This window comes from Argopecten irradians, chromosome 9 (genome assembly GCF_041381155.1).
Source record: "Argopecten irradians isolate NY chromosome 9, Ai_NY, whole genome shotgun sequence".
NCBI classification, from domain to species: Eukaryota; Metazoa; Mollusca; class Bivalvia; order Pectinida; family Pectinidae; genus Argopecten; species Argopecten irradians.
The window spans coordinates 32845356-32867563 of NC_091142.1; the positions used below are offsets into that span (position 1 = coordinate 32845356).

At 34.5% G+C, this 22208-nt stretch overlaps 1 protein-coding gene across 1 annotated transcript in view; it reads right to left on the reverse strand.

Moving 5' to 3' along the window:
• The window catches only part of LOC138330715 (protein MMS22-like), a 47614-nt gene that overhangs the window by 12634 nt on the left and 12772 nt on the right, over positions 1-22208 (reverse strand). Inside the window, exons 12-29 of the mRNA XM_069278247.1 lie at positions 21257-21417; positions 19896-19955; positions 18707-18826; positions 18245-18297; positions 15730-15789; positions 14666-14773; positions 12906-13017; positions 12363-12535; positions 11622-11755; positions 11077-11167; positions 7383-7544; positions 7182-7241; positions 5762-5920; positions 3176-3293; positions 2516-2686; positions 1700-1822; positions 1093-1188; positions 461-514 (exon numbers count right to left, since the gene is read on the reverse strand). Of these exons, the coding sequence (XP_069134348.1) occupies positions 461-514; positions 1093-1188; positions 1700-1822; positions 2516-2686; positions 3176-3293; positions 5762-5920; positions 7182-7241; positions 7383-7544; positions 11077-11167; positions 11622-11755; positions 12363-12535; positions 12906-13017; positions 14666-14773; positions 15730-15789; positions 18245-18297; positions 18707-18826; positions 19896-19955; positions 21257-21417 (2015 nt within the window). The remainder of the gene's footprint in view (positions 1-460; positions 515-1092; positions 1189-1699; positions 1823-2515; positions 2687-3175; positions 3294-5761; positions 5921-7181; positions 7242-7382; positions 7545-11076; positions 11168-11621; positions 11756-12362; positions 12536-12905; positions 13018-14665; positions 14774-15729; positions 15790-18244; positions 18298-18706; positions 18827-19895; positions 19956-21256; positions 21418-22208) is intronic.

Below are 22208 nucleotides of genomic sequence, written 5' to 3' on the forward strand. Positions count from 1 at the left end.
CACCACAGGGACCTGTGGCCCCCAACCACCTATATGTATTATTAATTTTCAACCATCTTTTAAAAAACTAGGCGAGAACCCTGCCCTTATTATCATATCATCATGGTGATTGATTCAATACAATTATATACTTGACATGTGTAATTACAAAACAAATGAAATAATAATCAAAAATAAATAGTGCCATGGATATCCAACAAGCTCTGTTGATTTTTGATGTCAAAAATCAAAATATAGGTGATAGTGACCTACATTTGGGATAGGTCACAGTGACCTACTTTTGTTATAAGATGACAACAGGTAGTCGTAAAGAGATAAAGCTATGGGGAGATAATGTGTGAAGAACATATACAGACAGTAAGGGGTATCAGCCTTTCTCTCTGATTACATCCAATGCTTGGAGATCTGACAGGATGCTATATATTTTATAAACTGTGAAGATGTTTATCTTCATACTTACCACCAGAGGATGTACAGACGAAGTTGTTCCCGAGGACAGTGAACTGCTGCTTGTCTGTACAATAAAACCAGAAGTAGATGGAAATCACACATTGTAATCTCAAAGACATGTCTAAAGCTTTAACTATGCAGATAATAGTAAAGCAGAAATATATAATTACTGATTTTAATTTCTATTGTCCCTCAGAACTGCTCAAAAAATGGATGTTTGAGTGGAAATACTAATTAACCATTTATTTCTGGCATCTATGTTCAGTAAAGGGGCCAAAATTTGCAGACAATCATTACCCTTGCCAGAAAGCTGTATCATCTGTATTTACCATGATATATACCATAAAAGACTCATTTAGAGGTCTCTGCTTTAAAGCTGTCTAAGTTTGATAAAGAACACCATCTATAATCAATAATAATTTATTCCATGTAAAAGATCAGTCATTTTGATGACAGTCAGTTGATGTTTCAAAGTCAAGGTTAGTGACATCAAGTTTTGGATGTCATCTATAGCTGGATAGTCATGACTTCAGCTTGGTTAGTTTATTTAGTGATAGATAAATGACAATAAAATATAATATTATAACTCATTATGTAGCAGTTTTTATCATTTACATTTTGTCTGAATCACAGCTCACTTACCCAAAACTTTGGAACATAGATAGATACAATATCCTTTAAACGCCTCTGTACATATGGAGCTTTTCTGTAGTCAAGGCGTCCCAAACCACGAACAAACTAGACAAAGATGGAAATTAATATCTGTAATAAATATCTGTAATTAATATATGCAATTAACATCTGCTGGATGTACCACTTCAATGATAACTGAAACGTGAATAGCTTTTGCCAAAGGTTGTGATATCAAAGTTTTTTCTTCTTCTTTATTTTCACACTGTATGTTTATTTAATTTAGCAGGTAGAAAAAAATCACTATTTTCTCTTTGACACTTAATTGCTGGTAGAAATGTTCACACATTGTCAATTTATTAAATACACTACACAAATTATCATTCTTGTCAATTTTTCCATTTAAATTTGTAGATATTAACTTGAGAGAACATTGTGAAATTTATTCAAATATCGAAAATATAAGCAACTACCGGTATACAGTAGTATTTTGGAAATGCTGAAAGAATGAGACTACTTAATATTATTTTGACGATCTTAAATATCAATAGTGACCTTGACCTTGAACCCTTAAATACAAAAAACATCTGATACAACATGAACAGTACGTAGACTCTACCAAAGGAAGGTGATCCCTGATTACGGTCAGAAACACAGGACTGACAGGCTTATCAGAGTTAAACAGGAAGTGGGGCACAACCATCGCACTTATTATGTTGGGCAGCGGGCAATCTGGCTTGGCCTACAGAGGAAAAATAGCCAAATTATAATGTTATTGGAAAATGGTTTACATCAATGCATTATTACTGATTAGCACCCTAATATGTCTACACAGAATCAAAATCCACACTACCATAATCAAGGATGCAATTCAGGATTCAGTAATTATAGCAAAATATGTCTGGGGTATTCAACACACTTTGATAATTTGTTTAAAGTCAACTTCAGTTCAACTGTCTATATTACGAAAGTTTAAAATTGTTTTGACTGTATGACATCACAGTTGAGGTGAGACCAAGGGGTTACTATTAATGTCGCCATATCCACACCTGGAATATATCAAAGACAAACTGAAGGTTCTGTGTGCTGCAATAGATGATTAGGTATAGCTTTGTCCTTTGATGTACATCAAAAGAATCAAATAACTGTACACTAAGGTTCACAGAGGTTTTGGAGTTGGGTAGCACTGTCTCTGTAATCTTCAAAGCAAGACTCTGAATACTGTGATTGGTCAATGTTTTCCTTCTGAACTGCCTTAAGATTAATTATCATCATTTACAGGTATAGCCCAGAGGTGGATATGACAACAGTGATAGCAACCCCTGGAATATTGAGGATCTGTAGCACCTGCAATTCCATCTTTAATATGTTTATAAATTGATAAATTAAGATAAATAAGATAAATTGATAACATCCTGAACAAACTGTTTTATACCTGGACAAAGAGAAGCTGAGCACAACATTTCACAATATAACCCATCACAGCATAGGCATTGGCAACAGTTTCTGCTGGCTTCAGGTTTTGTAATATCGGCGACAGCTGTCGCAGGATACGGGAAAAGTAGTTCATAGTCTTATCACGCAACTGTATTCTATCCTTCCACACCTGAAATTAGCACCAGAACTTTAATTTAATTGTATTGTAATGCACTGATGTTTCAAGGTATTTGAATGGTAACTTATATTTTAATTGAATATATCATATAACTTGCTTATTCAGCAATGTCATACGGCCATGTCATAAATATTCATAAATAAGACTCATGCAATAACACTAACATGACATCACATGTAATAATGTCAATGAAAATATGATGTCACATGATTGCTCTTGAGGCAGAAATGTCACATCCGCTATAGTGAATTTGTATGTCTTGTAAAGAAAAGAATTTGGAAGTTTTGTTTTTTATATTTCCATAAATACTGTAATACGATCAATAGAATTTTACACTCCTGGCTGTGCTTAATATGAAATTTGTTAAATAATTTTATATGCCACTAACCTAAAGGCTTGTGGCATATAAAATACTGAACTTGTTAGATTCCATATTACAGGACTGTAAGATGCTCTATGTCCAGTTGTTTATAACTGTACCGTAGTTTTGCTGTACACAATATCCACAGCCTTTATGAAGTGCAGACAAGTCGCCTCACTCTTACTAATTCCAGACTGCATCATCATGTCTTTTACTTCAGGTAGAGTCTGCATACACCTAGAGGATAAAGAGGAAGGTAAAACAAAACCTGCCACTTGTAATCATTATCTGTTAGATTTCAGGTCATTAATGGAAACTTATTACACATTAGGAAACTTTTCTATTTCAGTACTATCTTTTCAATTCATGCACAGATATGATTTTTTTGTTCTTAGTAAAAGTGACATTAACCTTTGGACCGGACCAAAGAAGTTACTGAAGTAAGCACTTTGTGCATGGTAAGTAAGGCTTATATGAAGTATGACTTTGTGGTAAGTAAAGTTTTTGTGAAGTATGAGTTTGTGGTAAACAAGGTTTATATGTAGTATGACTTTGTGGTAAGTAAGGTTTATATGAAGTATGACTTTGTGGTAAGAAAGTTTTATATAAAGTAAGCACTTTGTGGTAGTAAGGCCTATATGAAGTATGACTTTGTGGTAAGTAAGTTTTATATGAAATATAATTTTGTGGTAAGTAAGGTTGATATGAAGTATGACTTTGTGGTAAGTAAGTTTGATATGAAATATAACTTTGTGGTAGTAAGGTTGATATGAAGTATGACTTTGTGGTAAGTAAGGTTGATATGAAGTATGACTTTGTGGTAAGTAAGGTTTTATATGAAGTATGACTTTGTGGTAAGTAAGTTTGATATGAAGGATGACTTTGTGGTAAGTAAGGTTGATTGAGTATGATTTGTGAGTGAAGTATGACTTTGTGGTGTGGTAAGTAAGGTTGATATGAAGTATGACTTTGTGGTAAGTAAGGTAAGAGTTGTTATATGAATATGACTTTGTGGTAAGTAAGGCTATATGAAGTATGACTTTGTGGTAAGTAAGTTTTTTTATGAAGTATGACTTTGTGGTAAGTAAGGTTTTTATGAAGTATGACTTTGTGGTAAGTAAGGTTTTATGAAGTATGACTTTGTGGTAAGTAAGGTTGATATGAAGTATGACTTTGTGGTAAGTGTTGATATGAAGTATGACTTTGTGGTTTTTATATGAAGTATGACTTTGTGGTAAAAAGGTTTTTATGAAAGTATGACTTTGTGGTAAGTAAGGTTTTTATGAAGTATGACTTTGTGGTAAGTAAGGTTGATATGAAGATACTTGTGTAGTATGATGACTTTTTGTGGTAAGTAAGGTTGATATGAAGTATGACTTTGTGGTAAGTAAGGTTTTTATGAAGTATGACTTTGTGGTAAGTAAGGTTGATATGAAGTATGACTTTGTGGTAAGTAAGGTTTATATGAAGTATGACTTTGTGGTAAGTAAGGTTGATATGAAGTATGACTTTGTGGTAAGTAAGGTTGATATGAAGTATGACTTTGTGGTAAGTAAGTTTTATATGAAGTATAACTTTGTGGTAAGTAAGGTTGATATGAAGTATGACTTTGTGGTAAGTAAGGTTTTATGAAGTATGACTTTGTGGTAAGTAAGGTTGATATGAAGTATGACTTTGTGGTAAGTAAGGTTTTTATGAAGTATGACTTTGTGGTAAGTAAGGTTATATGAAGTATGACTTTGTGGTAAGTAAGGTTGATATGAAGTATGACTTTGTGGTAAGTAAGTTTTATATGAAGTATGACTTTGTGGTAAGTAAGGTCTATATGAAGTATGACTTTGTGGTAAGTAAGGTTTGATATGAAGTATGACTTTGTGGTAAGTAAGGTTGATATGAAGTATGACTTTGTGGTAAGTAAGGTTGATATGAAGTATGACTTTGTGGTAAGTAAGGTTGATATGAAGTATGACTTTGTGGTAAGTAAGGTTGATATGAAGTATGACTTTGTGGTAAGTAAGGTTGATATGAAGTATGACTTTGTGGTAAGTAAGGTTGATATGAAGTATGACTTTGTGGTAAGTAAAGTTTTATATGAAGTATGACTTTGTGGTAAGTAAGGTTGATATGAAGTATGACTTTGTGGTAAGTAAGGTTGATATGAAGTATGACTTTGTGGTAAGTAAGGTTGATATGAAGTATGACTTTGTGGTAAGTAAGGTTGATATGAAGTATGACTTTGTGGTAAGTAAGGTTGATATGAAGTATGACTTTGTGGTAAGTAAGGTTTATATGAAGTATGACTTTGTGGTAAGTAAGGTTGATATGAAGTATGACTTTGTGGTAAGTAAGGTTGATATGAAGTATGACTTTGTGGTAAGTAAGGTTGATATGAAGTATGACTTTGTGGTAAGTAAGGTTGATATGAAGTATGACTTTAATGGGTTTAAACTTTAGTTACTTTTACCCACTTTATTAATCGCTGAATACAAATTTTTGTGTATTATTGTGAGAGAGCTCAAACACAAATACAAATGTTTCACGAATATTTGTAAAATGTATGCTATGAATGATTGATTGTCAGTAATAACCCATGATCATGAATTTATATATTTTAGAATATGTTGAAAATAACAATGATGTGATATAGAGTATTACACAGGGGCCCCTGTACAGCCCCCTCCACCAAACATGTAAAACTAACCGACCTGTTCATGGTGAGTAGATGTGTGGACTGTGAAGGTAGGAACACTGTACTGCTGACCCAGGTCTGGATCAGGTCTGACTGGTAGTTGGGGATCAAGTTGGATAGAGTGTTCAGCACATCGTCAGCCGGTAATAGGTGACTCCAGAAACGACAGCAAATGCTACAGAGATATAAATATTAAATACTATTTATAGTTACTCCAGAAACAACAGTAAATGCTCCAGAGATATAAATAAATACTATCTATAGTGTGGCTCAAGAAACGACAGCAAATGCTACAGAGATAGATATCAATAGTAAAACTATCTATAGTGGCTCCAGAAATGATAGTATTGTTTACAATTACCTGTGGTCGAATATCAAAGAAGACCCTCTGATTTTGTACTTGAGATTTACAACTCAAATACTACCTACAATGGCTCCAGAAACAACCGCTACAGAGATATAAATTAATACTACCTACAATGGCTCCAGAAACAACCGCTACAGAGATATAAATTAATACTATCTACAGTGGCTCCAGAAACAAACTCTACAGAGATATAAATTAATACTATCTACAGTGGCTCCAGAAACACACTCTACAGAGATACAAATAAATACAAGAGGCCCAAGGGCCTTAACGTTCATCTGACTTCCTTGGCAATAATCATAAAGGAAATTACTTAATAGATATGGTGTCAAGGTGGCCATCTTGGATTTCAGATCGACCAGAGATGTAATAACACTTTGTCAAGACCATGTCAGAATCATGTCAAGTTTCAGCCAAAATAGCACTGGTAGAACTTGAGAAGAAGTTCAAAATATGTTTTCAAGATGGCAGCCATAGTGGCCATCTGTGATTTTGGATTGAGCCGAAAAATAACAATACTTTGACAGGACCATGTCAGGATCATTTCAGGCAAGTTTCAGCTAAATTCCACCAGTAGAACTTGAGAAGAGTTCAAAATGTAAAAAGTTTACGGCGGATGGCAGAAAGCTGACAGCCCTTGACGACGGAGGAAGCATGATGACTATAGGTCATCCTGACACTTGGGTCAGATGACCTAACAATCTACAGTGACTCCAGAAACAAATGCTTCAGAGATATAAATCAATACTACATATGTATCTACAGTGGCTCCAGAAACAAACACTACAGAGATTTAAATTAATACTATATCTACACACTTATGAGAAGTTATATAACTTAATGACCTATGACAATCCTGACATAAATGTCTGGTAACAGATTTGATATCAATGGAATTCGGCAGTTGGAAATATGTACAATCCTGATGGTTTTGGCTGGAAATAAAAGTGTTCAGATTATGGAGGGTCCACTGTACATAAGATTTACACTTTCAACACCTGTACAAACCAGCTTTACCCTAACATACTGAGTTGATAAGAGGTATATTACTGGTATAAATAGAGCTTACCTTCTATTAATGGTTCCACTCTGAACAAACTTCACCAAACTGATAAAATCACCCTTCTTGCTACAATAAAACAAAGAAAACACAATAATAACTACTGTGTAGGATATCATAATTAAGAAATATGTTATTATTTACAGTGTAGCCATTGATCATGAATTTATTTTTTATTTAACATTAATCTGTTCTTTTGTGTGGTAGTACCTGTTGAAGGCCAGAAGTGAGAGTCCCGCCAGAGTGTCAGCTAGTAACGGTGAAGCAGTCGGACTACACGACAGAGATTTTATAGATGGTAACACCATGCTCCACAAAACCTTATACATGTCCTCGGTATTCCTCTCTGATCCTGGAATCTTCTTCGTCTCCCTAAACAATGAAATTCTTCTCTTGTCATACAGCATTTCTGTATAGACATTCAAAAGATACAAGAGATCCCAGAGGGATCTTGGCGCCCACCCAAAAATGATCTATGTCTGACAATGGAAAGAGGGATCTTTTCCCTGCTTTTCAAACTTTTTCAAACACACTACATATAAAATTTGAGACAGATCGCTATAGTACTTTCTAAGAAATAGTGGTAACAAACTTCAACAATGAAATCTAAGATGGCGGCCATTTGGCCATCTTGTTTACCGATCAGTCCCGAAAGGCATTATGCATCAGTCCTAAAAGGTACTATGCACAACTAGGGTACAAGGGGAACCTATGCATGGAATTTGAGAAAGAATACTTCAGTACTTTCTGAGAAATAACGATAACAAACTTTAACTATCAAAATCCAAGATGGCCGTCGGTCGGCCATCTCGTTCACCGATCGGTCCCAAAATGCAATATGCACAACTAGGGTCCTAGGGGAAACTATATATGAAATTTGAGAAAGATCCCTTCAGTACTTTTTGAGAAATAGCGGTAACAAACTTTAACTATCAAAATCCAAGATGGCCGCCTATCGGCCATCTTGTTCATCGATCGGTCCCAAAATGCAATATGCACAACTAGGGCCCTAGGGGAATCTATATATGAAATTTGAGAAAGATCCTTTCAGTACTTTTTGAAAAATAGTGGTAACAAACTTTAACTATCAAAATCCAATATGGCTGCCTGTCGGCCATCTTGTTCACCGATCGGTCCCAAAATGCAATATGCACAACTAGGGTCCTAGGGGATCATACATACGAAATTTGAGAAAGATCCCTTCAGTACTTTTTGAGAAATAGCGTTAACAAACTTTAACTATCAAAATCCAATATGTCTGCCTGTCGGCCATCTTGTTCACCGATCGGTCCCAAAATGCAATAAGCACAACAAGGGCCCTAGGGGAACCTGTATATGAAATTTGAGAAAGATCCCTTCAGTACTTTTTGAGAAATAGCGTTAACAAACTTTAACTATCAAAATCCAATATGTCTGCCTGTCGGCCATCTTGTCCACCGATCGGTCCCAAAATGCAATAAGCACAAGTAGGGTCCTAGGGGAACCTACATATGAAATTTGAGAAAGATCCCTTCAGTACTTTTTGAGAAATAGCGGTAACAAACTTTAACTATCAAAATCCAAGATGGCCGCCTGTCGGCTATCTTGTTCACTGATCGGTCCCAAAATGCAATATGCACAACTAGGGTCCTAGGGGAACCTGTATATGAAATTTGAGAAAGATCCCTTCAGCACTTTTTGAGAAATAGCGGTAACAAACTTTTTCTATAAAAATCCAAGATGGCCGCATGTCATTCATCTTGTTCACCGATCGGTCCCAAAATGCAATATGCACAACTAGGGTCCAGGGGAACCTTTATATGAAATCTGAGAAAGATCCCTTCAGTACTTTTTGAGAAATAGCGGTACCAAACTTTAACTATCAAAATCCAAGATGGCCGCCTGTCGGCCATCTTGTTCATTGATCGGTCCCAAAATGCAATACATGTATGCACAACTAGGGCCCTTGGGGAATCTATATATGAAATTTGAGAAAGATCCATTCAGTACTTTTTTGAGAAATAGCGGTAACAAACTTTAACTATCAAAATCCAATATGTCTGCCTGTCGGCCATCTTGTTCTCTGCCTGTCGGCCATCTTGTTCACCGATCGGTCCCAAAATGCAATAAGCACAACAAGGGCCCTAGGGGAACCTGTATATGAAATTTGAGAAAGATCCCTTCAGTACTTTTTGAGAAATAGCGGTAACAATCTTTAACTATCAAAATCCAAGATGGCCGCCTGTCAGCCATCTTGTTGACTGATCGGTCCCAAAATGCAATATGCACAACTAGGGTCCTAGGGAAACCTACATATGAAATTTGAGAAAGATCCCTTCTGTACTTTTTGAGAAATAGTGGTAACAAGAATTGTTAACGGACGGACGGACGGACGACAGACCACGGACGAAAGGCGATTTGAATAGCCCACCATCTAATGATGGTGGGCTAAAAATAGCCGAAAAAAAAGGTGATTCCACCCCACACCATTTTTTCCCCTAGTGTAACGTGTATGGCAACAAATTTTTTTTTTTAGTGTCTCAGGCCAATTTTTCAAATCTAATGAGGCAGGCAGGTAATTTTTTTTATTGCCTACCTAAACAGCAAGGCAGGTATAATTTTTTTTACCAAATATAGATCTATTTGTATGTTATATGTTATGTTAGTAATAAAATTGACCCACAATTTGTTTCTTTTTAAAGCCCAGGGACCTTGAAGTACATCCATCCACTTTCTACAGTGGATACTAGCCCTCATGAACTAGAAGCAAAAAAATTTTTAATGAAAAACATTAAATAAAATCTTTTGAATTAGGCAATTTTATTATGGCTTCAACAACTAAAAATACCGATATAAAACTGTTATAGACATAATTAAATGAGATTGAAATAAGGAAGGTCTTCTACACTCTTTCCGTACTCATTCAAATTTTCCGCTCGCTACAGGAATTAGATATGGGCCTCATCCTTTGTGCAAATGCATCTCACTCCAGGGATTGTTTAAACCTTGTTTTATGACAGTCTGAGGCTTATAACATTGGTAATAATACCTGTAATTTACATGTATAAACTTTGTGCAAATGCATCTCACTCCAGGGATTGTTTAAACCTTGTTTTATGACAGTCTGATGCTTATAACATTGGTAATAATACCTGTAATTTACATGTATAAACTTGATTGTCGATTGTCTTATTGAAATCACAACAAAATTGTTTGACAGAATCCTGAGAAATACACATGTTGATCAACATATGTGTAACCTGTGTGCAATTTGCAGTCATTCAGAAGATCGTTGTTCCGTTGTCTGCAGACATTTCTTGAACATTCATAATATTTAAATAAAATATTTAACTTATTGTTTGATATTTCATAATTTTTGACAATTTAATTATTATTTTCTAGATAACAATCCCGCAGAAAGTTGTATAAAGTCGTCATGAAGTATACAGAAGACTGTGACAGAATAAGGCGTCATGAGTACGTACGGAAAGAGCTAAACTGGTCCGGACTGGCGAAATCCGGAATTTTAAAGCGCAGGTCAGTTTTTTTTATTTTTATTCATTTTGGTGATAAAAAAGGTGGTGAGGGCATAAAAATCATGTGCGGCGGGGCCTGAGAAACTAACAATTATTTTTTTCCCCTAACAAATAGCATACTGTTTCTTCTTTAGATATCAGCAGACTATCTTGAAACAGAACATTAAAGGAGTGTAATGTTCTGTTTGTGGGGGAGGGGGGGATGTAGAAATTTTTAAAAAACTTTTTTTTTCTCAGAAAGTTTTGAGACATATCCCTTTTATAACAAGATAAAACATAGACCACAAATGAAAGGTCATTTGGACATAGGAAATCTTGTGATGATGGTGGGCTAGAATTGTTGAAATTTGATTTGTATACCAAAATTAATGAATGCTAAAGTTGTATACCTGATGCGAGTGAGAACCGCGTCTACTGTAGCCAGGACAGGACCCAGTTCATTACTTCTACATCCTTGAAGGACACTCGCAAATCCCTCAGCTGTAAAAACATCAATTTAGGTATCATATATCAATACATATTGATAAATGCAAAAGCATAATGTATCTGAGAATGATGGTTTAATTTCAATTGTTTTTGCAAAGTGTAAAATTTAAGTACAATATTGAATGTACTGTATACAGACTTATTTATGAGAGGATTTCATTTTGTGATTTCGAACAAACCAACTTTTTCATGGCTATCTAACTTAGCTTCATTAAGTTCTGCTTTTGCTGTATTTTAAACATTTTTGCTGCTATTTTTTTCGTGATTTCTTATCGTCCACAAAATAGGCAAAAAGAAATCGCATGTGAAATTAAGATTACAGTACAATAAATTGCAGTGTCTGCTCTATTTACTGAAAGCAACTATTAAGGTGATGCAGGTTAATCTTTGGTTGAATCCATTTGATATCAGTTTTTATACATTACAAAAGAGAGGAAATCACACTAACATATGAGTTTGGAGTGGGCTGGTCCCAGTTTGGAGCTCGACTCAAACACTTCCTGTAGGCTTTCCATGTAGAACAGGATCAGCTTCCACAGTAGATGTCGCCGTCTGGGGTCAAGGTCATCACACAGAAACTCTCTAGAAAATACATGTCAAGGTCATCACACAGAAACTCGCTAGAAAATACATGTCAATGTCATCACACAGAAACTTGTTAGAAAATACAAGTCAAGGTCATCACACAGATACTTGTTACAAAAATCAATGTTGATCAATTTCAACACACAGAAACTTGTTAGAAAAACATATGTCAAGGTCATCACAATGAAATGCACAATAAACAATAGCAGTCAGTATATAAATATGCATGTTATGAAGAGTAAACACCAATATTGTTAATTCCATCTGAAGTCTGAAGGATAATACACATGTACAGAAACAAAAACACCATCTAGGGTCAAGGTCATCACACAAAAACAAAAACACCATCTGGGGTCAAGGTCACCATAAAAAGGGAATCTCATTCAGCAATGGGTCTGTAATAGTATACAGCCATACACAGTCAAACCTGCATTAGCGATCAACACCACCTACTTGATAAGACCACTTCCTTTTTTTATGCCTAAAATGATCAATTTCAACACCATTTTCCTTGTCTATAAAAACCATTTTTTCTTTGCTCCTTGGATGGTTTGACTGTACATGGAAGGACTATAAGTGTGATTTTTGTTATAAGAGGTCGTACAGACAAGTGTTGGTGAAGGCTTGTCCTAGTCTGTCAGTCAGGAAGGAGATGTCGAGGTCCTTCTGCTGATAAAGATGTATCATAGCAAACATCCCCATCCACAGAATGCGAGTCGTACTGAGGGACAGGCCTGACACATCCACCATGCTGTAGAAGTCACAGAGTTTCCCAGTCTGTCAAAACAAGGAGATTTGTTAAGTGGCTCTATCAAATCTATTGTCAGTGTCAGTTCTAAACTGTACACCCCATTCCTACCTGAACTCAGGAGCCATGATTGTTTTTAGCAATATAATCAAATTGACCCCTTTTGTAGTAGACAATTTTGATTTAATTCCAACCAGTGGTTTTAAAGAAGTGAATTTTATGAATTGTTGATGGATGAATGACATAAGCTCACCTTGGTCCTTTAGACCAAGCGACTGGCCAGGTTAGATAATAAAGATTACAGGTGAATCAGTCAATCTGCGGTTACACAGGCCAACTGCTAAAGATAAGTAGATGGTTTGGTTGTCACTGGCAAATGATACAGATATAAGCACTCACCACATCTTCTGTGTCGGCCGCCAGACTGAGGCACAAGAACAGACTTGTAAAGTTATAGAAGCCATTCTCACTTAACTCCTGAACTCTTCGTTTGTGGAACTTGGAATAGACTCTTTGGGGAACATAGACAATACAGGTTTTAGTTATATATCAGAGACATTGACTGAATATATTGACCACATACAATTATTTAACTGTATATTACATTTAACAATGTTTTAGTAAGCATAATTTATGGACATTATTTTGAAATACATGCTGCATTCTTATCTTAAGATAAAAAGGCTAAAATCTCTGACAGCTTTTTTTATAGTCATCAAAAACAGCAGAGATGTATTTGGATCAAATTTGGAAAATTCTATATATTTCAAAATACTTTCCATGTCTATGTCAGACAATTGGTCACATATTTTGTAAGCCAACTACCATTTTTCTACTATTAAATTAGTGCTTTTAATTTCAAAACAAGTTTGTGAGGATTGACTTTTACAGTTTCGAATGGAGCCGTCCTTCGAGTCAAACATGTCAACAACTCAACTTTTTAACTTCATAGGATTATATTTACATTCTGAGTGTTTCGTCGCTATACGAATCAAACAACTGACAAACATTTGCCTAAGAAAACACTATGAATACAATTATTCTCGTGCATCGATCAGCTGATTTCAAACAATACACCAGTTTCATATCAATAAAAATAGTTCCCCACAATATTTTATTGTATTATCTCTAATGTGTTTTCTTTATATAGAATCAACTAAGGTTTACTGTAATAAGTCAATCAAATCTTATTTAACTTTATTATATGACTGGTGCTTTTGCTGTATTTTGATTGGCCAATACGTTTCTCAAAAGTATTCATCAACTGCGATATCAACCCCGAAATCGGCGGCAAAAAGCACGTGAGGTTACTGGACTCAGTCCAGATACCTCTTGCGAGTCCATTTTTTTATTGTCATCAAATATGTGTCAAAAATAGATCGAGAAAAACTCCCTTTGAAATGTGACGTCATAATCACTTTTGACGTCAAGTAGTACCCAAATATAGCGTGACAGGAGTTTCCCTCATTCAATGATGTCGGGATAATCTATTGTGAAGTCATTATACATAGACAGCAACATATATGGCGGAAGGCAGCAAGTTTACTGTGATCAACTGAAATCTTCAATTTATGGAAAACGTTCAAGAATGCCGGACGGGAAGTTGATGCAGCGATAAAATATTCCGGTTTTACTAGTCTAAAACATTAGCAAGAAGCATTTGGATTTTTACCATATACATATACTACATGCAATAGATAAAATACTTTTGAAAAAGGAACGTTTGCAAATATCATCCTGATTGTTGTAGTTAAGTCTTTTTGTCATCCAGCTGTTCCATTAATCTCGTTTCTCGTCGTATTCGGGTGTCATAATCTTAAATATACTATAATAATAACCTTTCAATAATTTTTATGTTAATAAATTATTCTAATGTAAATATATGGATTGAATGTATTTTTCTAATTTTCATGTCGGCTATGAATAGCAGAAGCTATCTACATATGTTCCGAGGGGTGCTAACGCGCTCCACCTATAATGTGGAGCTTCTGCTATTCATAGCCGCTATGAAAATTAGAAAAATATATTCAACCCCTATATGAAGTAGTTTGCAAACTTTTGTAAAAACCCGCTACGCGGATTAACACAGTTTGCAAACAAAATTTCTATGAAAAATAGTTACATATTCAATGCTTAAATAAATGTAAATGTATTCCAACCTGCCCTTTATTTGCCTCCACTCCTGATTAGAACCAGAGTCCAACATCTGCTGGAGATGGTTACCTAGGAGACCCAGAAATAACTGGAAACTTGTGTCCTGAGGCTTACTGTAAATAAATAGCACAATTAGATATAAAATCTGTCCTTAGTCTAGCTCTATGGCTACTTTTTAGTAATATATTTCTAATGTCCATGTTAAACAACTGTCATTATAAAAACTTACAAGAAACTTACCTTGAACTCATAAAATTTTGATAATTAGAAAATTAAGATATCTCCAGCACAGATTTTTCTCTGGTAAAGGTGCAAATGTCTTATTTTGATATAGATTACATACATCTTTACTGTATAAATTAAAGATTATTGCCACTAAGGTTCATTGAAATCCCTCCAATACAGGGCTAAAATTTTGCATTTTTTGTCACTTGCTAGAAAAGTGCTCTAAATGTACACGATAAAAAACCTTTTTACTTATAATTGAGTATTCACATTCAAATTACAGTTTTGTGAAACATAAAATCATTTATTTCTGCATGATGGTGTGAGGTGTATAGGTATATCAACAGCATTATAGTGAGAACTGTGTCCCCATATTTTCCATTTAAATAATTTTTCACAATCATTATGTCATTTTTACAGTTGTCCCTGATAAAAACCACTTGCTTAAATAAGCAAGTGCATATTTTTTGCACTTGCTATTCTGGTATTCTGTATATCTAATTGCAAAAAAGCAAGTAAAACAGCCTGAAATTTGAGCCTTGCCAATAGTTTTGGAGGAGCAGCTGTTTGACCATTATGCAACAAAGTGGCAAGAAGGTAGTGGTATGATTAGATTCTATTTATCCTGGTTTGCTTAGCTTTACACCCTATTAATAGCAAGGGTCAAGGACATGCAAGGTTTTATGAAGGAGGAAAACTGGAGAACCCAGAGAAAAACCACCAACCAGCGGTCAGTACCTGGCAACTGCTCCACAAGGGATTCAAACTCGCAGCCCAAAGGTAGAGGGGTTGCGGTAATTATCCTAAAACATAGGCCTGAGCTTATGGTAAAGGAAATACTTACAATTTGTACTGGCCACATCCTAGTCTGTTACATTGTTCTAACAAGATCAGTGAGTTCTTACTGAAAAAAGAAAAGTACAAATAGATGTTCTATCATCAAATATATTAGATTAACAGTCAAAACATTTCCTTATACATGTTAATAAAGAGAAATTAATAAGCTGAGAATTATATTAGCAGTTAAAACATTTCCTTATACATGTTAATAAAGAGAAATTAATAAGCTGAGAATTATATTAGCAGTTAAAACATTTCCTTATACATGTTAATAAAGAGAAATTAATAAGCTGAGAATTATATTAGCAGTTAAAACATTTCCTTATACATGTTAATAAAGAGAAATTAATAAGCTGAGAATTATATAAGCTGAGAATTATATTAGCAGTTAAAACATTTCCTTATACATGTTAATAAAGAGAAATTAATAAGCTGAGAATTATATTAGCAGTTAAAACATTTCCTTATACATGTTAATAAAGAGAAATTAATAAGCTGAGAATTATATTAGCAGTTAAAACATTTCCTTATACATGTTAATAAAGAGAAATTATTAAGCTGAGATAAACATTCAGTGAAGCTGCTTGATCAAGGAAATCCAAAAAGTAAATTGCAGACATTGGTTTATAGTATCAGTTCATGACTTTGTATAACTTTCAGTTTAAAATGTGTTGAAACATTCTTCTTTCACACACCATAACATTAAGGAAGTTGAAACACTGGTGGGGTTTACTATCAAGCAATCTCCCAGTTAAATCTTCAGTATACCTATAGCTACTTTAGTCCGCTAAACCTGCCTATATTATTAGACATTTAAAAAATTTTGTTTGGCCTAATATATAGTCAGCTCGCGGTACCTCTTAAAAACGTGAAATCGTAGGACAGATTTGGCCTACGCTACGTCAGCAGTATATTTCTAATATATCGTCCATGCGATGCTGGGAAAATGGACACATACCTATTCATTGGGATCTTATGTACTCCACTGCCCCCATGTTACATCCCATTTATGAAATTAAACAATTCTGCACAATGAAATACTTCCGAGACCCTTCTATTTCACACATTTGTAATGGCCGCCGTCTACACATTTAGTTGAGCAAACGGCAGCCAATCACCGTCGCTTCCGGTTTTATTTTTAAAATACCATGTGTAGTTGAGAGATAAACAAAATGCTAGCCACTTGTATGCTACATGTATATGCAACGTGTATATCGCGAAAGTGATGCGGTACCAGCGATGGTCGTGTTAATTTTGAATATTTGACAATATGTCTTGTATGTCGACCAAGATTCCACTATAAAAACTCTAAGTGGCTGGCATTTTGTTTACCTCTCAACTACACGTGGTATTTCAAAAATAAAACCGGAAGTGACGGTGATTGGCTGCTGTTTGCTCAACTAAATGTGTAGACGGCGGCCATTACAAATGTGTGAAATAGAAGGGTCTCGGAAGTATTTCATTGTGCACAGTTGTTTAATTTCATAAATGGGATGTAACATGGGGGCAGTGGAGTACATAAGATCCCAATGAATAGGTATGTGTACATTTTCCCGGCATTGCATGGGCGATATATTAGAAATATACCGCTGACGTAGCGTAGGCCAAATCTGTCCTACGATTTCACGTTTTTAAGAGGTACCGCGAGCTGACTATATATAAGGCAAAAAAAAAAAAAAAATAAAAAAAAAATAAAAAAGCCTAATAGACAGGTTTAGCGGACTATACCTACTTAAGCAGGGGTTATTCTGTGTGTGTATATGACAGAGTTAAATCTTCAGTATACCTACTTAAGCAGGAGTTATTCTGTGTGTGTATATGACAGAGTTAAATCTTCAGTATACCTACTTAAGCAGGGATTGTTATGTGTGTGTATATGACAGAGTTAAATCTTCAGTATACCTACTTAAGCAGGGGTTATTCTGTGTGTGTATATGACAGAGTTAAATCTTCAGTATACCTGTTTAAGCAGGGGTTATTGTGTGTGTGTGTGTATGACAGAGTTAAATCTTCAGTATACCTACTTAAGCAGGGGTTATTCTGTGTGTGTATATGACAGAGTTAAATCTTCAGTATACCTACTTAAGCAGGGGTTATTCTGTATGTGTATATGACAGAGTTAAATCTTCAGTATACCTACTTAAGCAGGGGTTATTCTGTGTGTGTATATGACAGAGTTAAATCTTCAGTATACCTACTTAAGCAGGGGTTATTCTGTGTGTGTATATGACAGAGTTAAATCTTCAGTATACCTACTTAAGCAGGGGTTATTCTGTATGTGTATATGACAGAGTTAAATCTTCAGTATACCTACTTAAGCAGGGGTTATTCTGTGTGTATATATGACAGAGTTTCTGTCTTTGTTGGTAGGTATTGATTATGATTTCGTGGGTTGGCAAACGTAACATCATCCTTTTCCGAGCAACAACATACGAGTTTCACTCACAAAGTAATGAAGTTACAATGAATACCTAACCTAAAGGGAGGTAACACTGTCATAATAAGTAGCATCAGCTTACCTGATAGTCCCTAACCCATCCACCGTCGCTACACTGAACAGGAAGCTACTGTTCTGATAATAAAAACAGAGAACGCATTATTCTCCAAACAATGGCTCTATTGTTTATTAACTTGTTCAACATTTACACCATTTCTAACAGACATGCCGTCAGGGCCACTCTCCTATTTGTTGTTAAGAAGACATTCAAACATGACCCTAGCTAGCCCCTATGATAAACTTATCCATATTTGCATATTACATACCTAGCGATTTGCCTTTGCACTTAGGTACTGATTGTCCAGTCATGTGCTAACGAGTGTAACATCATACTTTTTACAGGAAACAACATTGACTTTTGTTAAAAAAAATGATGATGTAACAATTAATACATATGCACAAGGGAGAATTATTTTCATTGCAAATTTCATCTCCAGATCTGTTGAGAAAAGTGGCAATAGATTAATAGAAGTGTGATATTTACCATTTTACGGTAGAAATGATCCCACAGGAGCAGTAGGAGTGCCACATTAGGCTTCCAGTGTTCAGCCATGGTCACACAACACTGTAGGTAAAACCTCAGGTCGGACTCGGATAGATCTGGCTGTGGAAACATCTCAAAGTAAATATCTATATCAACAGATATTATCTATAAAATAAACCATTTTTTCTCCCTAATTTTTCAATTTTTGATATTACATTCATATGTCATACACATTTGTAATTACAATGAAAAGAAAAAGCCTTATATATATATAGAGTTTATTTGTAGACAAAAAATAAAGTACTGTCCATGTACTTATTTTTTTATATATAAAGCTCATTTGTACACCAAAAAATAAAGTATTGTGCATGTACTTATTTTATATAAATAGAGCTTATTTGTAGTCAAAAAATAAAGTACTGTTCATGTATTATTCTATATATATAGAGCTTATCTGTACACAAAAAATAAAGTACTGTGCATGTACTTGTTTTATATATGGAGCTTATCTGTACACAAAAGTAAAGTACTGCCCATGTATTATTTTATATAGATAGAGCTAATTTGTCCATAAAAAATAAAGTATTTTATTTTATACATAGAGAGCTTATTTCTACACCAAAAGTACTGCCCATGTATTATTTTATATAGATAGAGCTAATTTGTCCATAAAAAATAAAGTATTTTATTTTATACATAGAGAGCTTATTTCTACACCAAAAGTACTGTACATGTTCTTATGTTAGTGCAGTCATTTTACCATAAATGCTTAAAACGATAAATCATCATTTATTAGAGTGTATATAAATTAGCACAATTCAATGGCTCAATACTAGAAATTTTAGCACTGTACCTCGCTATTAATAGAACAATAAAACAATCAAAGATATGAATACTTAGAAGTGATAATTCCATACCTTTGCTAGAAGTGATAATTCCATACCTTTGCTAGAGGTGATAATTCCATACCTTTGCTAGAGGTGATAATTCCATACCTTTGCTAGAAGTGATAATTCCATACCTTTGCTAGAAGTGATAATTCCATACCTTTGCTAGAAGTGATAATTCCATACTTTTGCAATATAATTCCATAAAAGTGATAATTCCATACCTTTGCTAGAAGTGATAGTTCCATACCTTTGCTAGAAGTGATAATTCCATACTTTTGCTAGAAGTGATAGTTCCATACCTTTGCTAACGCCTTCCTAAGAGCTGACATCACTGCCTGGTAATTACTGTCACTTGTAGGCTGGAAACAATAGTATAACCACGTTAATGATAACTGTACAGGAAGCAGCTGAAAATCAAATGCCTTGTATATACATAATGAATCAAAGAATATTTAAAATCTTTATTTAATATATGAAATAACTAAAAAGTCCTAAAACGGTGAAAGAAAACAAATTTTTTTTTTTTTTTTTTTTTTTTACATATTATTACATACTGTATAGTGGGTCAATTTTTGTTGGTGATTTGTTTTCGCTATATTCAGGCTTTTACTGAAATCTGTGAATACAAAACATTAGCGAAATAAATTGTAGATTATCGTACCATTGTCTTAAGGCTTTGTTTACCATGCATGCTATCCAAAATGGCAGCACTCTTAAGTGATTATATTCAGAATCAATTGCAAAGAAAATATTAATAACATTAGACACCATTAGTTATTGGTGTATGGTGAAATCACAAAATATGGACCCTGCAAAGTGAAAGCACTTTACAGTACACTTAAAGACATAGTGGAAGTACAGTGTAACTTCCGATGTCATCAGCACCAGCATATCTGGCCAGTATAACAAGGATTTATGACTGTAAATCAAGAAGAAAAATGCCTTACAATTACATCAGAATAGAAAAGTATTCTGATTGGACAAGGGACGGCTCTGACAAGTTGTACAGTAGTGGAAAAAACATCTTTATTAAAATGCCCATCTTTTCTTTTGATTAAGAATTAAGACATGGCTTAATAAAACTATTCAGCAGAAGTTGTTAGTTTCTGATATATTTGACCACTGTAACCTTGAATAGTAGACCAAGGTCATTCAAGTGAACAAACTAGGAAATGTTTCATCTACACAGCTAGCATGCTTATTATCAGTAATAAGAACTACTGCTTCATTCTCCATTTTTTGTTTTGTCTTTATCTTATGAAATGTTTATAAAACAGGACACATGAATTGCTTTATTTCATCATTTACATTTCACAAAATATTGAAATTGGACACTTATCTTCACTTTTCCATTTGATTTGTATATTATGCAATATTGATTTTGGACATGTGTCGTTTCACTTTCCCACCCAGAACAACCTGTCGCCTACTCAATTAATGTCATTTACTAATTTTAAATGTATTCTAATTTGATTCTGTAAAATTATACATATATATATACACCGTGCTATATATCTTTATGAAATATCGCAAAAGGCTAGACAAAAATATTCATTTAATTTGGCATTATTATTATTATGGGGGGGGGGGGGGGGAAATCAAAATAGAACTATTTTTTCCCATATTTTGAATAAGATAAATTATAACAATCTTTCTGTACCTGTGTAGAGTGGCTGTTGGACGAGTTGCTGTGAATCGTGGCCAGTCTGGTGTTGGACGAGTCCCTGTGAATCGTGGCCAGTCTGGTATATAACCACAAACAAAATCCAGTGTTGTCTTTAATGACAGGAGAGGTTAAAGGATACACCAGTACATCACAGTCTGTAAAAGGTTTGTATAAAACATCACAGTCTGTAAAAGGTTTGTATAAAACATCACAGCCTGTAAAAGGTTTGTATAAAACATCACAGTCTGTAAAAGGTTTGTATAAAACATCACAGTCTGTAAAAGGTTTGTAGAAAACATCACAGTCTGTAAAAGGTTTGTATAAAACATCACAGTCTGTAAAAGGTTTGTAGAAAACATCACAGTCTGTGAAAGGTTCGTATAAAACATCACAGTCTGTAAAAGGTTTGTATAAAACATCACAGTCTGTAAAAGGTTTGTATAAAACATCACAGTCTGTAAAAGGTCTGTATAAAAGAGATACACAAAAACATCCGTCTGTAAAAGGTTTGTATAAAACCACCAGTTTGTAAAAGGTTTGTATAAAACATCAGTCTGTAAAATGTTAGTATAAAAGGGATACACCCGTAAATCACTCTGTGAAAGGTTTGTATAAAACATCACAGTTTGTAAAAGGTTTGTGAAAGGTGTGTATAAAACATCACAGTTTGTAAAAGGTTTGTATAAAACATCACAGTCTGTAAAAGGTTTGTATAAAAGGGATACACCTGTACATCACAGTCTGTGAAAGGTTTGTATAAAACATCACAGTCTGTAAAAGGTTTGTATAAAACATCACAGTCTGTAAAAGGTTTGTATAAAACATCACAGTCTGTATAAGGTTTGTATAAAACATCACAGTCCATAAAAGGTTTGTATAAAAGAGATACACCAAAACATCCGTCTGTAAAAGGTTTGTATAAAACCATCAGTTTGTAAAAGGTTTG